This window comes from Dipodomys spectabilis, unplaced genomic scaffold (genome assembly GCF_019054845.1).
Source record: "Dipodomys spectabilis isolate Male_0828 unplaced genomic scaffold, ASM1905484v1 ptg000096l, whole genome shotgun sequence".
Lineage (NCBI taxonomy): Eukaryota > Metazoa > Chordata > Mammalia > Rodentia > Heteromyidae > Dipodomys > Dipodomys spectabilis.
Window position 1 is genome coordinate 17,881,408 of NW_024870773.1, and position 16,312 is coordinate 17,897,719.

Here is a 16,312-nt window from a genome sequence, read left to right on the forward strand (position 1 = left end):
TCAATACAGGTATATTCACTCCTCGCCCCCAACACATTTTATTTTTGCCAGTCCTGGGGCTTGAACTCAGGGCCTGAGCCACAGGGCCATTTCTGGCATTTTCTGTTTATGTAGTACTGAGGAATTGCACCCAAGACTTCATGAGTGCTAGACAAGCACTCTACCACTAAGCCATATTCCTAGCCCCTCACTTTCATTGCTTTTTTAACCTCAACTGCTACTTTTAACACCTAGTCCAGGAAATTAGAAAATTTCTATAAGAAATCAGACCTGAATTCCAAGCTAGGCCAATTTTTCCAGCCTTCATTCCCTAAAACACAATGCCATTGCATTCGTGTTTTAAGCTAGAATGTTTTTTCTTTTAAGAGAAAGACCTCTACATAGGGACCTAATAATTATTTGCTATGTGGAATTTGGATATACAGTAGAGAATGTAAAATCAGTAAGAATAACGTTTTTGTTAAGTACCTAGCCAGACACAGTATTACATACCTGTAATCTGAGGCTCCTAGAGGATGTGAATGCAAGGCCAGCCTGAGGAACAGAGCAAGATCTATCTACATCCAGATTGGGAACCATGGGCATCACAATTCTCCAAAGGCTATATTCTGTTACTATGATTTCTCAGGAGTGCATTCTGAAATTTCCCATTACTCCCATCCTCTGAAATCACAGACAAGAAAAACTGGCACAGACCAACCATTCCCACAGACCACTAATTCCAAGGTCACTCCAGTAGCAGTGACCTTAAAGGTGAATGGAGAAATGAAGTCTGTCACCTCTACCTGGCCTCTGTCAGTCACGGAAGTGACTGCTAACCCCTTGGACATCCCTGATGTGAACTTCAAAAGCTTGGCCTTGAGACCCAGACATTGATGGCTCACGCTGTGATCCTAGCCTGTGATCAGGAGGCTGAGAGCTGAAAATTGAAGTAGTTTGAAGTCTTAACTCCAAGTAACCACCAAAAAGCTGGAAGTAGAGCTGTGGCTCAAGTGGTAGAGGACTAGCCTTGAAAAAAAGCCCAGGAACAACAACCAGGCCATGAGTTAGACCTCCAAGGTTGGGCATAAAAAAAAGCTCTGTCTTGAAGACAAAGTGTGAGAACTGACAGCCTGGATGTTTTCACTATTCAGCACTGTTTAAAATCAATTTGCCTGCATTTTTAAAAGCTGCATTTCTACCTTTTGAAAAAGTAACATTGGCACCATGTTAATGTGGTTAGCAGTGACCAGAGAACCACCGGTTCCATATACATACAGTGAACCCATACAAATAATTTTAGAAAACACTCAATATGATATTTCTTGATTCTAACACGACTGAAACGGTTTTATTAAATAAAAGTTTATTGTCTACTGTTTACACTCATGTTGCTGCTATAAGTACAACAACAGACAAATTCCTAGCATGAATTACTCATTGTTCACCCCCATTGAACTACAGACATTGCTTGAGAATTAGATCTTTGCTTTAGGGACTTAGAAAAGAAAAGAATTGGGACGTGGTGTGTTGAAAGCATTCTCAAGTGACTGGGTGGAATCGGAGGCATAGCCAATACAGTCCAAACAGCACCCACCGTGCTGTCTCTGGAAAGTGATGAGAACCAGGAAGATGAGACGCAGGTGTTGCCAGCGACAAGAAATAACTTCAGTGCTTGATTTTTGCCCATTGGGCTAAGTGGCTGCTTTGGGAAGGGACAAATAAAGGAGGGAGGGGGACAGGGAGGGCAGGGAACATGGATACTATGAGATAAAAAAGTATAAAAAGTAATTATCTAAAATATAGATCAGATATAAATGTTCCAGAACTCATTAGATAAGCTCAAAAATACTGGAAGTGGCAATTTGAACTACATTTATTTTTAAACAAGGGGGATAATCATTCTGAATGTTGTGTGCAAAACAAATCCAGGTCACCGACTCACTGTCCTGACTTAACACAGCAAGGTAGATGCTTCAGTTTCCAGCATTATGGGCAACACTGGACATGTTTAACGAATAATGTAAACTTGAGTTTTAAGGCAGCTGGTACTAATGCTGCTCACAGGCTTAGCTTGGTGCCCATAGAAATGGGACAGTAGCACTTGAAAACAAACTGAGGGAAGGAAGGGGGAAACCAGCATTTTTTGACAAAAACAATATGTCAAAATATTTTCCCTTTCACACACACAAAAAGAAGTAACTTGAACATTTAGAAAAACAAAGCACCCATCCCACCAACTTCAGCTTGTTCCTTAACAAATATTTCAAAATACTGATAAATAATAGTAACTGCAAGCAAAATTCCAGTGCCAGACCCAATGGCTCCCAGAAAGTCAGCCAACACCGACAGGGCACCAATGCACAGACCTCCAAATGCAGCCGCAGTAGGGATGTACCTGCAAGACAAACCCTTGTCAGGCAGTGGATAGCAGTGTTTGTCTAAGAAAATAGAAACTAGCCAATCAGAGCAGTCTGCAAAAGCTATCCATTGAAACCTATCAGATGAATGATAATGAGGAACTGATTAAGGCAAAAAAATATGACTCCCAGATTTCAAAAAAAAATAATTAAAAGCCAAGAAAAGCAATATATAATTCTTAGAACTGAAGATCAGAACCCTAAGCTGAAATTCAAGTATTACAAGGTTTAATACTTTAAAATAGCCTCTATTATCCTCTCATGAAGTGAAAAGTAAATTTCAAAATGTTAGGTTGAGAATATGGCTTGGTGGTAGAGTGCTTGCCTAGCATGCTCAGAGCCCTGAGTTTGATTCCTCAGTACCACATAAACAGAAAAAGCTAGAAGTGGCACTGTGGTTCAAGTGGTAGAATGCCAGCCTTGAGCAAAAGCAGCTCAGGGGCAGTGTCCAGGCCCTGAGTACAAACCTCAGGACTGGCAAAAAGAAAAAGTTTCCTAGTTGTCAACAAAATTATGTGACAAAATTTTGTTGATCTATTAAAACAGTAACTTGGCTTCAGGTGCACACTAGAGTCAACAGGAAAACTCTTAAAAATGGTTTTTATTAAAACTACTCAAGGGGGCTGAGTAAGGGGCTCAGTGGTAGAGTGCTTGCCTTGCATGCATAAGGCCCTGGGTTCGATTCCTCAGCACCACATAAGCAGAAAAAGCCAGAAGTGGTGCTTTGGCTCAAGCAGTAGAGTACTAGCCTTGAGCTGAAGAGCTGAGGGACAGTGCCCAGGCCCAGAGTTCAGGCCCCATGACTGACCAAAAAAAAAAAAAAACTACTCAAGGAAAAGACGAGGGTAGGTAGACAATAAAACAATGGCAGACAGATGGTAATTCCAGATGCCAGATGTTCCTTACAGTATTCTCTGAAGTGTTTCATGGGACTTAACACAGGGCTTACTCAAGAAGGCACTCTAGGGGCTGAGGTGACTCAGTGGTAGAGTGCTTGCCTTGCATGCATGAGGCCCTGGGTTCGATTCCTCAGCACCACATAAAGCAGAAAAAGCCAAAAGTGGTGCTGTGGATCAAGTGGTAGAGCGCTAGCCTTGAGCTGAAGAGCTGAGGGACAGCGCCCAGGCCCAGAGTTCAGGCTCCACGGCCAGCAAAAAAAAAAAAAAAAAAAAAGGTGGCACTCTATCACTTGAACTACTCTACTTGTCCCTTTTGCAGTGGTCATTTCGAGGTAGAGTCTGGCTTTATGCCCACGATAGACGAGGTGGCAACTGTCCTTCTTGGTCTTCCCCATGTTGCTAGGAGTGACAGGCACACATGATGCCCAGCCATTGGCTGAGATAGTCTCACAAACTTCTTTTTGTCCTCAGCGCCTGGCCAGTCTTCCTTCTTGCCAAGTAACACTAGCGCCCTTTCAACATAGTGGTGGGACAACTGGACACCAACATGCAAAACAGAATGTGGCCTCCATCCTCTGTCAGAAGTTTACTACAAGAACTAGGAAGTTTTGTGAAGTACATAAATGTCCAGAATAAGCGTATAGAGAAAGTAAGTAGTTGCCTGAGGTCAGGAGTGAGAGGATGAGTGGGAATGAGGAATAATTCATGGATATGGGATCTGTCTGAAAAATGAAAATGTTCTTAAAAATTACATTGAAAATACCTGACTCTGAATACACAGTTAAGACCACTGAGTGCATGAAGTGGTATGGAAATTACATCACAGTAAAGTTGTTGCCAGAGACCAAACCCCAAAGCCTGGAAAAGTCTTTGTCACTAATTGTTCTAACTTTATCCCTTCAAATTCTTGCTCCATATGAGAAGTGACATTTAACAAAAAACCTAATGTCCATATCAAAATTGATACCTAGTTCCTTTAACTGCCTGCCCGTGTTAAGATTATGTAGACCAGTGGTTGTCAGTGTTGACTGGCTGCATGTAAAATCAGCAGAGAGCATTCACAAAGTACTAACACCTGTCCTGCAGTAATTGGCATTCATTTCCAGGCTTTGGGGGTTGGTCTCTGGCAACAACTTTACTGTGATGTAATTTCCATACCACTTCATGCACTCAGTGGTCTTAACTGTGTATTCAGAGTCAGGTATGTTCAATGTAATTTTTAAGGACATTTTCATTTTTCAGACAGACCCCATATCCATGAATTATTCCTCATTCCCACTCATCCTCTCACTCCAGACCTCAGGCAACTACTTACTTTATACGCTTATTCTGGACATTTATGTATTTTCACAAAACTTCCTAGTTCTTGTAGTAAACTTTTCTGACAGAGGATGGAGGCCACATTCTGTTTTGCATGTTGGTGTCCAGTTGTCCCAGCACTATGTTGAAAGGGCGCTAGTGTTACTTGGCAAGAAGGAAGACTGGCCAGGCGCTGAGGACAAAAAGAAGTTTGTGAGACTATCTCAGCCAATGGCTGGACATCATGGTGTGTGCCTGTCACTCCTAGCAACATGGGGAAGTTCTATATGTTCTATAAAGGACTGAGTGTGAGGCACGTACCTATTGAGCTCATGGACCATAGATGTATCTCTGTGACCTCTCATTACCATCTGTTGTTCTTTAAGCTGTTTAGCTACCTGCCAGGAGGAAAATAAAATCAAGTTCTTACGAAAATGGAACCAGGTAAGTTGAAGGGATACGGTGGTTAGGAGAGACAGGAGCAAACGACGGAAGGAGTGACACTGATCACTGTCACAAGGGAGGGGTGACATTGTACTCATAAACTGACAAGTTCAATTGAAATCTTTTGTACAACTTAGATTATACACACACATTTTTTTAATCAAGCTCTTAACATTTTACCACCCACTCCCTATCAGGCATGAAGTGTTTTCCACACATTAAAAGTGAAATGTAAGTGCCTCAAGGGTGACATCGTATCATTCCTATTAAAACAGAGGAAAGAGGCTTCAATGCTGTCAAGTACATATCAACTAAACGTTAAACTGGGGTTTCTCAACCTTTTTTTCCATTATCACCTCCACAAGGGGAAGTGAAATACAAAGGCAAAGGGGTTTGGTATGTAGGGGTGAGTTTTAAAGGATCACAAACCATTGTAAAACCTAAGCATCTTTGACATTTGGATTTTTAGCCTCATTAAGAATATATGAAGTAGCCAGGCGCCGGTGGCTTACACCTGTATCCTAGCTACTCAGGAGGCTGAGATCTGAGGATCGCGGTTCAAAGCCAGCTTGGGCAGGAAAGTCCGTGAGAGGGACAGCGCTGAGGGACAGCGCCCAAGCCCAGAATTCAAGCCTCACAAACAACAACAACAACAAAAAAGAATATATGAAGTAAAGCTTGAATGACAAGAATATTGATTACTGTTTGACAACTAATGAATTATTTAATTTGCTTATGAATCAAGAGAACTGTCTTCAAATAAAACAAATACTTACATCTTTAGCTGAGGACCCAGAGACCTCTATCCATGTCTTAGAAAAGAATGCACATGACCCCAGCATGAAGATGATGTAAACAACCACATGGACAGGATCCTCAAATATGGCGCCCATGGACTCAGGAGGAGAAAGATAGTAACAGAGGCCTCCAACCGGGTAAGAACGAGCAGGTCCACCCCCACTGACATCCTATGCAACAAGGAATTACAAATGGTCAGCCTGACCAAATACTTATCAAACATACTCATCACTGGGGATGGAACCCAGGGTTTCACAGAGGTTAAGCATGGACTATACATACCACTGAGTTACCCTCCACTCCCCACTTATTTCTTATTTTGAGATGAAGTCTTGCTATATTGCTCAGGCTGATCCCAAACTTCTGGGCTCAAGAGCTCTTCCTGCCTTAGCCTCTTAAGTACACGAGACTACACAATATACCAGGCTACAATTTACTTTTATGAATTCCAATTTTTCAAAACTTATGACAATATTTTAAGCCTAAAATTCCTAAAAGCCCATGATTCTATATGACTTGTGACTTTTGATCTACTGCTTCATTCCTTTAAAACTCTGTACTATTTTGTAAAAGTCATTTTTAGTATATCACTAACAAACATTAGGGTGAATTGGGGGGAGGGGGAGGAACAGGTTCTATGGCTTGAACTCATGGCATAGGTGTTTGTTCCTGAGCTCTTTTGCTCAAGGCTAGCACTCTACCACTCTGAGCCATAGCACCACTTCCAGTTTTTTTGTGGTTAATTGGAGATAAGTGTCTCTTGGACTTTCCTGCCCGGGCTAGCTTTAAATCGCCATCCTAAGAACTTAGCCTCCTGAATAGAATAGCTAGGATTACAGGTGTGAGCCACCAGCACCCAGCTTAGAATGAATTTTTTTGGGGGGAGGGGCATACTGGGGATCAAACCCAGGACATTGCACTTGCTAGGCAAGCACTTTGCCACTGAGCTACATCCCAGCACTGTGAATATTTTTTTTAAGCATTACATCTATAAAATCTTTGCCTTCCTCAAAACAGGAATGTGAGCACATTTACAACCAGTCTGATTCTATTTAGAACATGAAACTTCTTGGACTGTATCAGAAACATCAAAATATCCTGAGTGATAGTCACATTGATTATCACATTTCAAAGTATCAATAATGCAATCATCTGGATCTGGTGTACACATCAGTAATCCTGGCATTCGAGAGGCTGAGGCAGGAGGATCTTGAATCTGAACTAGCCTGGACTACAGCTAGAAGCCAACTAGAACTACCAAGTGAGACCTTGCCTTTAAACAATAAGCCGGGCACCAGTGGCTCACGCCTGTAATCCTAGCTACTCAGGAGGCTGAGATCTGAGGATCACAGTTCCAAGCTAGCCCCAGCAGGAAAGCCCACAAGACTCCTATCTCCAATAAACCACTAGAAAACTGGAAGTGGCGCCGTGGCTCAGCTCGCCTTGAGCTGAAGAGCTGAGGGACAGTGCCCAAGCTGAGTTTAAGCCCCATGACCCACAAAAATAAAAAATAACAAGAACCAAAACAATTGGCAAAAAAACAACTCAATGCCCAAACTTTATATGATTTGTTGATTTGACATTATTATAAGCAGTCTAGACATATTAAATATATAAACATTTTGAGAGTAAGGAAAAGGGTAACATTGTCCAAAAAGAAATGTACTTTTTTATTTTTTGCCAGTCCTGGGACTTGAACTCAGGGCCTGGACACTGTCCCTATGTTTCTTTTGCTCAAGGCTAGCTAGCATTCTACAACTTGAACCACAGCACCACTTCTGGCTTTTTCTGTGTATGTGTTACTAAGAAATTGTACCCAGGGCCATGCCAGGCAAGCACTCTACCACTAAGCCACTTTCCCAGCCCCATCTTTACCTGACTATTCTAACTATAACCCCTATGTACATCACCTTTATAATAACAATTTTTAAAAAATGAAGGCTGGGCACCAGTAGCTCATACCTATAATCCTCAGGAGCCTGAGAACTGAGGATCAGGATTCTAAGCCAGCCCAGGCAGGAAAATCCATGAACTCTTATGTCCAATTAACTACTAAAGAAAACAGAAGTGGCACTATGGCTCAAAGTGGCAGAGTGCTAGCCTTGATTGAAAAGCTCAAGGACAGCAAGTGCCCAGGCCCTGAGTTCAAGCCCTATAACCAACAAAAAAAATAGATATATAGATATATAGATATGATAAATACACAAAGCAGGCAACATATTTCAAGAATATTGCAAAAATGAACTATTAGGCTAGAATACAAATTCTAAAATTACATTCTCTGCAAAATAAAGGAAATATTTTTAATTCTATAATTTAAAGAGGTAAAACACTCAACAGAATTTTAAATCAATCAAAATTTAATAACCCTTTCTTTAGCTCTTGTCTTGTTAATCCATAGCTACATCCAACCCAGTGAATAACAAGCTAGTTTATTGTCATCAGGCCAAGGAAAATGGGGAAGGATGATGCCAATACCCCATATTATCTGCAGATACCTTCTTTGTTGTTTTAAGAAATAGCTGTGCAGTTTTTAAAACAAAAAACCAAAAGACAAACATTACTATAGACAATAAAGGAATAAGACTACAAAATAGGAAGTCACTTCCATGAAAGCACCTGTGATTTTTACCTAAAAGATCATTCAAATGATATGAGAAAATGCTTCCTATGGGCCTCTCTCTGCTCTTAACAACTAAAGGACCTAAGCAGAAGTTATGTGAACAGGTCCCAAGCCCAGCATTAGAAAAGCTAACATACACCAGTGGGTTGTGGCATGGCTTAAATTGATCTAAATGTAATTACTTCCTTGAAGTACTGTTGACACTCACTATTATTAAGCAAGGAGGAGGTCTAAGTTCAAATGCCAATACTACTCCAATCCCCTAAAAAGTCTCTCAGACAGTAAAATCATTAAATATCCTTAACCAATCTTGGTCTTATAACACTAAGTCTTCCAGCTAAATAATTAAATGCTACAGATAAATGAATCTGAGACTATTACAGCTTCAATGCCTATCCTAGGCAAAAATACAAACATGAAATGCAAATGATAATTTTAAATACTTGACAAATATAAAGCATATACTCACAGCCCACTGTCCCAGTAAGTTAACTAAGAAGTTGCCGCTGAACCGCACAGAGAGCATCTGGGATATAACATAGAGGTTTGAAACCAGGGCAGACTGGAGAATGATGGGAATGTTGGATGTGTAGAAAAGCTTGATGGGATAGCTACTGTACTGTCCTCGATACCGGGCCGATTTGATGGGCAAGTCAACACGAAATCCCTGAAAACAAAATCCAGAGTAGCACTTATCAACAAAAGAGTACAAGCCAGGTGTGGTGGCATACCCTGTAATTCCAGCAATGAGGAGACAGAGACCAGAGGATTGCAAGTTCAAGGAACAGTGTATGGGGTGATAATGTGTGATAATGCTAACAATAGACTCTTGTTTCCAATTCAGTATTCTGCACCTTCACACAAACCTAAATGCCGCCAGTATTTGCTTGACTAAATAGATCTCCAAGCCCCAACCGGTTAGACATTTACTTTCAAATGACATTCTCTTTAAGAACAATATAAAAATACACATCTCACTTCAGTGAAACATGATACTTACCTGAAAATATATAACAACAGCAAACACAAAAACAGTAGCAATGAGATTCATGAGATTGGGTAGGTTCTGCCGGTAAAATGCCTCCCTTAAAGCTCTGACTTTGTCTGTCCTGGTGGCCAACAAATGAAACAGAGCTATGACTGCACCCTCAAACTCAGTACCTGAGAAATGAAGACAGAAATGAACTGTACACACCTTTTTAAAAATCATCAGGTCAAAACAAATCATCTGAAACCCCATATGTGTGCAGACTCTAAAAATATTTAGACCACAGAGGCAAATTTCAGCATAAATCTGAAGTTTTCTCAAGAGACAATTCTTGATTAAAAAAAAAAAAAAGCATCCAAAGTAAAATCTGCAAATATTTTTTTCATTCATAAGGTCTGCCTTTCCTTTGTGGAAAGGGAGTATTTTAAGGAAATGTAAAAAAGCAACAGCAAAGCAGAATAAAAATGTCAGAGTCAAAGGACATATATTTATCAAGCTTGCTTACATTTTGTACTATATTCTTAGATCTGGGATCAGAGTTAGAGGTTAAGTTAGATCAGGATAAGAGCTGAGAGAAGTAGAAGGAGTAAGGGAAAAGACAGAGTGAAATCTTTCAAACTTAAAGGCCAATACAAAGTCAATTAGAGAAGAAGCAAAAGTATGAATGCTGAGAATACAATGATGTCTTTTCATTTGGGAAATCTTAATCCACTACCTTTCATTGCTTCAGGAATGCTGCAGCCAATCAGGTAAACGACTTTGGCAGCTATGGCTTAAGCAAAGTCAACAAAATTTATTTAAAGAAAACAGAAAAAAAAAGTTTTAAAACCTGCTTGCAATCATGGAAACTTGAAATGACAGAGGTTGAAATTTAGATATTCTTTTTAAAATAGAATTACATACTCAACACATCTCTGCTTATTAAGTTTTGAACAATTAGCATTCGCTGTCCCCTGGGCCAACAAGCCAGAACAGCTACAGGTATGTCCACTGCCTGGCGGACACATGTCCAGCACACATCAGCAAAACTCGTGCAGTTGCAGTCACTGTGCAATGTACCTCTGCCAGTGTTAATGGTAGTGGGACTAAAGGCCTTCCAGACAATGGTTTCACAGATGTTGGTGGCAATAAAGAGGGAAATACCAGACCCCAAGCCGTAACCCTTCTGTAGCAGCTCATCTAACAGCAGCACAATCAAACCAGCAACAAACAACTGTAGGAAAAGAAATGCACGTAAGCGGAAGCAAGAATAAACTCAAGAAAGGGGAAGACACAGCAGGCTATTTCAAAGTATGGGCACTTTCAATATCACATGTAATCATCACACTAACTACTATTACCAGTCAGCTTTTGACCTGCTTTACTTCAGTCAGAAGCCAATTTTGAAAATCAAGATTAGAAATATTGTTACATTCTATAGTATACATTTTGTCTTTTAAAGTATATACCATTTGAATAGTTCCCTTATTATGTTTTAAATAGGGCCTGCTTGAAAAACAAGAATGATCACAGCTGTAGAATTTCACAGCAAGAAACTGAAAACATTCCAAATACTCTCAGTCAATAAAAGGCAAAATAAATTACAGAATAACAAATGCAATTTTATACTGCCATTAATTAATAAGAATGAAGACTTACAAAATTCTATCTATAGCTTGTATGTTTACATATGTTTTACATATACTATATATAAAGTCAAAAAGTAGAGCACAATTAACATGCATAGATTATAACACTGTGAAACTAAGTTCTGTACTGACATGACAAAAACTGCATGTAAATCTGAAGACAGTTAAGAGTTCCCCAAGTTCCTAAACTCTAACATTTTAAAATATGGAAGCTACTGACTTCAATTTGTGTGATATTAAGCATCCTTAACCTTCTTGTTGGAGAAGATATTTCTGTGACAACATGCTTCAGGTACAAACAACCCATAGCCTTCCCAGAGACCTCAGTCCCAAGCCTCCTTCCTGACTTGAGTGGCCTCATCCAGAGGGGAAGGAAAGACACTATGTTCCAGCCTCACCCACGTGCCACTTGAAAGACACCATCCTACTGACCCCATAGGAGGCACTACAAGTCCTCCCAACACTGAAGACTTGCTCAGTACTACCTGGCAAGAGGACACAGCAAACCTCGTTTTATCATTTATGCAAGCTTACCTTTACACAACATTGTTGGGGTGTTTTCATTAACTACCATTTCAGTGATTATATAAATCCTACATTGCCAACTTACAATCATTTAGCTTGACCTTCAATACACTGGAAAAAGTACAATTTTCAACCTTAGAAGAGAACATACTAACCCTAGCTTTTTGGAAACCAAGTTTGACATTCTGCCAAAAAGTGAGGACTTACTACTAGATTTTACTTTGACCAAAATGAGGTAATGGCTGAGAATTCCCAACAAACACAGCCACTCAATCCCACACAAGGAATAATGGCTGTCCAGCAATTATCAGCCAACCAAATGCACTACCCTGGGCTCTGATGGGTGACCTGTGCAAAGTCACACAAGTGGCTCTGACATGATGGCTACTCTAAACTTCTGGTTCAGAATAGCGTCTGACTTCAGAGTGCTTCCTTGGCTTAGAAAAGAGACTCCTGTTTTCCCAAGCAGGGAAAAAAGGAACTAGAAGGAAAGAAAGCTCAATGAGGAATGATTTCTACCATTAAGGAAGGAAGGGTGGTAGTAAGAAAGCATAGATGCTTGTGAGAGACCAGGAAGTAGCAGCAGGCGTGTAAGCAACACAGTGTGAAGAACAGAGGGTAGCCTCAGGCGTATAGGAAACAACCACACTTGGTACTTGAACCCTGATGTGCAAGCACACAACACTTCCTTTGACAAAATATGCTTATGATTACTATGTGCCAGGCACACTGACGTTTCTGGTTTGTTTGTTTTTACTTTAATCAAGATTCAGGCCCATCAGTAGAAAAGACTGTGTATGAGACAAGAACAAATAAAGTAAGAAATACCTTCCATACAGCATGCAAACCGTTTTCAAAAACCTATGTTTCTAGGTGAAAACAAACTGATCCAATCTTAGCTCTTCCGTATATCCACATATTTTCAGTGTTAGCAATGCCTTGAAAAGACACAAATGGGTCACTTCCTACCGAGGATCAAACATGACATATTTGTACATTAACACTAGAAGAATTAATCACAACACAAATACTTATATCCCTGAATTTATATAAACAAATTAATATGTATTCACTTGTATTTTATTGGACATAACGACTCAGAGATCTGAATACTGAAAATAACCATCAGAATCACTTAGCTGCATTTTATATCTGTATGAATTCTATAGAAGCCAATCCTCTTCAAACCAACCCAAGATTGCTCAGTTTAGGTTCCCAAGCAGTCTAAATGTATCTTTAGGAAAAGACTGGTGCATAATGCTCTCAGAGCTAGATACCCATTCTGAATGTCTTCTAAAAATCTGGGCTATTCTGGGCTTATGGTATAGCTAAGTGGTATCAAATGTATGCTTAGCATTCTCAAGGCCATGGGTTCAATGCCCAAGACCAAAATAAGACACATTAGTAATTGTCAACTATAGATGCGTAAAGCAAATGCTGTGAAGAAACTACAATGAGGCAATAAATGCCCTGCTGGCATGCTCACAATCCCAACAGTGTGTGATGAGAAAGTAATAAAATCAGTCTCAGAGGTCTTCTCCCATCCACTCAGCTCTTCTTCCTTCAAATGGCTAACATATTAGTAAACATGTGATTTGCAAATGGAGATAGAGAGGCAATACTAATCTCACATTAGTAGATGGAGAGGAGTGGGTGTCACTGGGGTTTGAACTAAGGGTCTGCATGCTAGGCAACTGTTCTACCACTTGAGTCAGGACCACAGCCCTAGGCAACATTATTCTTTAAGAAACTGCATCACATGAAATAGGAATATACTGGGCTAAGAAATCTACCAAAGATCATTAAAAATCTCTAAGCTGGCGCCTGTGGCAATCAGAGGATCACAGTTACAAAGTCAGCCTAAGCAGACATATCCATAAGACTCATCTCCAAATAACTACAAAAGGCCAGAAGTGGAGGTATAGCTCAAGCAGTAAAGTACCAGCTGCAAGCAGAAAAGCTGAATGAAATGATCTTTTCAAACCCCACTATCAGCATCAAAAAGAAAAAAAAAGAAATTCTTGCCCTAGTCAAGGGACAAAATATTTATCTTTTTTAGAAAAGCCAGTTCTTCGGTGAATGATACCAACAAATACTTGTTCTGGCTCATGCTCACTAAACAATCTTACTTATTTCAGGGCTAGGAATGTGGCTTAGTAGTAAAGTGCTTGCCTAGCATGCATGAGGCCCTAGGTTCGATTCCTTGGTACAACATAAACAAAAAATAAATAAAATTAATTAGAAAAAAACAATCTTATTATTTCTATGTAAAGTTTCAAATTAAAAAAATAGTTACCATACATATACATATATATGTGCACACACACATACATACATACATATATACACATATATATACACATAAATATATCTTGGAGTTATTTTTAAAAACTTTTCTGAGCTTTATCTTTTGAGCTGTTAGAAAAATATTTCCTAAATTAATTCTGATTTCATAGAGTAGTCAAGAAAAACACATTTCCAAAGTAGCCAGGACATTGGACCCAAGGTTTTTTTTAACTTAATAAAATATCTTTTCAAGACATTAAAGAGTCAAGGTGTGCCTCAGGTAATAGAGTGCTTGCCTAGCAAGCTGAAGGCCCTGGGTTCTATCTCTAGTAGTACACCAAACAAAAAAAAAGTAATCATCACCATCAATATTTTTTTAAACCCACAGTAAGTATTATATAACTTAAATACAATCCATTCTGGAGTAATTTCTCTCAGTGACTTTTTAAAGCATCAGACAAAAAAAAAATCTTAACACACTTCAAGATATTTTGTACATTTATAATTATGCTGGCCTCCACTGGGTGCCAGTGGCTCACATCTGTAATCCTAGCTATTTGGGAGGCTGAGATCTGAAGATCACAGTTCCAAGCCAGCCTGGGCAGGATAGTCCATGAGATTCTTATCTCTAGTTAACCACAAAATAAGGCAGAAGCAGAGCTGTGGCTCAAAGTGGTAGAGCACTAGCCTTGAGCAAAAATAGCTCAGGAACAGTGCGAGGCCCTGAGTTCAAACTTCACAACTACCAAAAAAACATTATGCTGGTTTTTAAAAATTCCATTCCCAAATATTCATTTAAAATGTCCATGGTGTGCGTGTGCGTGCGCACGTGTGTGTGTGTGTGTGTGTGTGTGTGTGTGTAAATCTACATTATTATTTATATCATTCTTTTGTATACCACTAGAAGAAAAGAACACTGCTGAGCATGGAGACACGTGACTATCATCCCAGTATGCAACAGGTGGAGGTGGAAGACTGAAAGTTCAAGATTAAATTGAGGCCGGGCGCCGGTGTCTCATGCCTGTAATCCTAGCTACTCAGAAGGCTGAGATCTGAGGATCTCGGTTCAAAGCCAGCCCGGGCAGGAAAGTCCATGAAATTCTTATCTCCAATAAACCACTCAGAAAACCGGAAGTGGTACTGTGGCTCAAGTGGTAGAGTGCTAGCCTTGAGCTGAAGAGCTCAGGGACAGCAATCAGGCCCAGAATTCAAGCCCCACTACTTCCAAAAAAAAAAAAAAAAGAATAAACTGAGCTACATATCAAAAAAGCAAAGACTGGGAAAGTAGCTCAAGGGTAGAGTGGCTGGATGTGATGCCAAACACGGAGAAAAAAACTAAAGCTTGCCAAGTTACGGTATCACTTCTTACTACAAGGAATTTTTATGTTCTGCTTATTTAAATAGGTATTTCAGACATAGACACACAGTTATCATCTAGCTTGCTTTCTGTTTCTTTCTGTATGCACAATCACTTTTATTTCAAGAAAGGTTTTTCTTTCACAAAGGTTGGTGGAGACAGAGTCTCACCATATTGCTTAGGCTGGTCAAAAATTAGGAGGCTCAAATGATCTTCCCACCTCAGCCTCCCAAGTAGCTGGGACTACAAGCATATGCCATCAGCACTGTTGCTTAACAAGAGTTTTTCAAGACATTACAAAGAGCAATTAAGCCCAACTATCTGTTATAAACACTGCACAGAACCAGCTAACACAGGGACAACTTGAGTAGCTGCAGCCACGCAGACAAATGCATACACAATGAGAACTTTCGTGGCTGCCCATGATGATCGCAATTCTGATTTCATACAGCAAAATGTAAACAATGTACATCATAAACCAATGAAAAGAGGTGGTACATAATTCTTGGACATCTGTGAAGCTATAAAATTTCTTAATCATCACAATGTATACATACACCATCATTAATCTAAATGTAACTGAAATATTCACAAGAAAATAATGTTTCAAATCACTTACAGAACTGTTAGAAAACCAAGAGCAGACCGTTCTATGAGCATATGAAAATGGAAGACTCTTACCTGTATAATGATAAGCAGACAGATCCCAGCGCCCATTTCTGCAGGGTCCCCGTACATCCCCGTCATGACATACACAATGGCTTGCCCAATGGTAATGATCATACCAAATACTGACAAAAATTGGGGGGAAAAGGAACACATGCTTACAACCAAAGATGAAGAAAGCCCAAAAAAGTATAGGAACATCTTTCCCACAAAAAATCTCAAATTTCAGAATTCTCCTTAATGGCATTTATGCTCACGTTTCTGGGCCCCATTGAATAGAGCTCTGTCTTTGGGTGTGTCTCCAACTTCAATTATTTTGGCTCCAGCTAACAACTGCATAATTAAACCAGATGTTACAATTGGGGAGATACCCAATTCCATCAAAGTTCCTGGAAAGAAA

The 16,312-nt window shown here is 39.8% G+C and overlaps 1 protein-coding gene across 2 annotated transcripts in view; it reads right to left on the minus strand.

Moving 5' to 3' along the window:
* Nucleotides 1-150: 150 nt before the first annotated feature.
* The window catches only part of Sec61a2 (SEC61 translocon subunit alpha 2), a 32,354-nt gene continuing 16,192 nt past the window's right edge, over nt 151-16,312 (minus strand). For both annotated transcript variants that reach the window (XM_042686294.1, XM_042686295.1), the window contains 8 exons: nt 16,170-16,301; nt 15,928-16,037; nt 10,510-10,663; nt 9,463-9,623; nt 8,932-9,129; nt 5,818-6,009; nt 4,919-4,995; nt 151-2,377 (listed from right to left, as the gene is read on the minus strand). In XM_042686294.1, the coding sequence (XP_042542228.1) occupies nt 2,191-2,377; nt 4,919-4,995; nt 5,818-6,009; nt 8,932-9,129; nt 9,463-9,623; nt 10,510-10,663; nt 15,928-16,037; nt 16,170-16,301 (1,211 nt within the window). In that variant the 3' untranslated portion in view covers nt 151-2,190. The remainder of the gene's footprint in view (nt 2,378-4,918; nt 4,996-5,817; nt 6,010-8,931; nt 9,130-9,462; nt 9,624-10,509; nt 10,664-15,927; nt 16,038-16,169; nt 16,302-16,312) is intronic.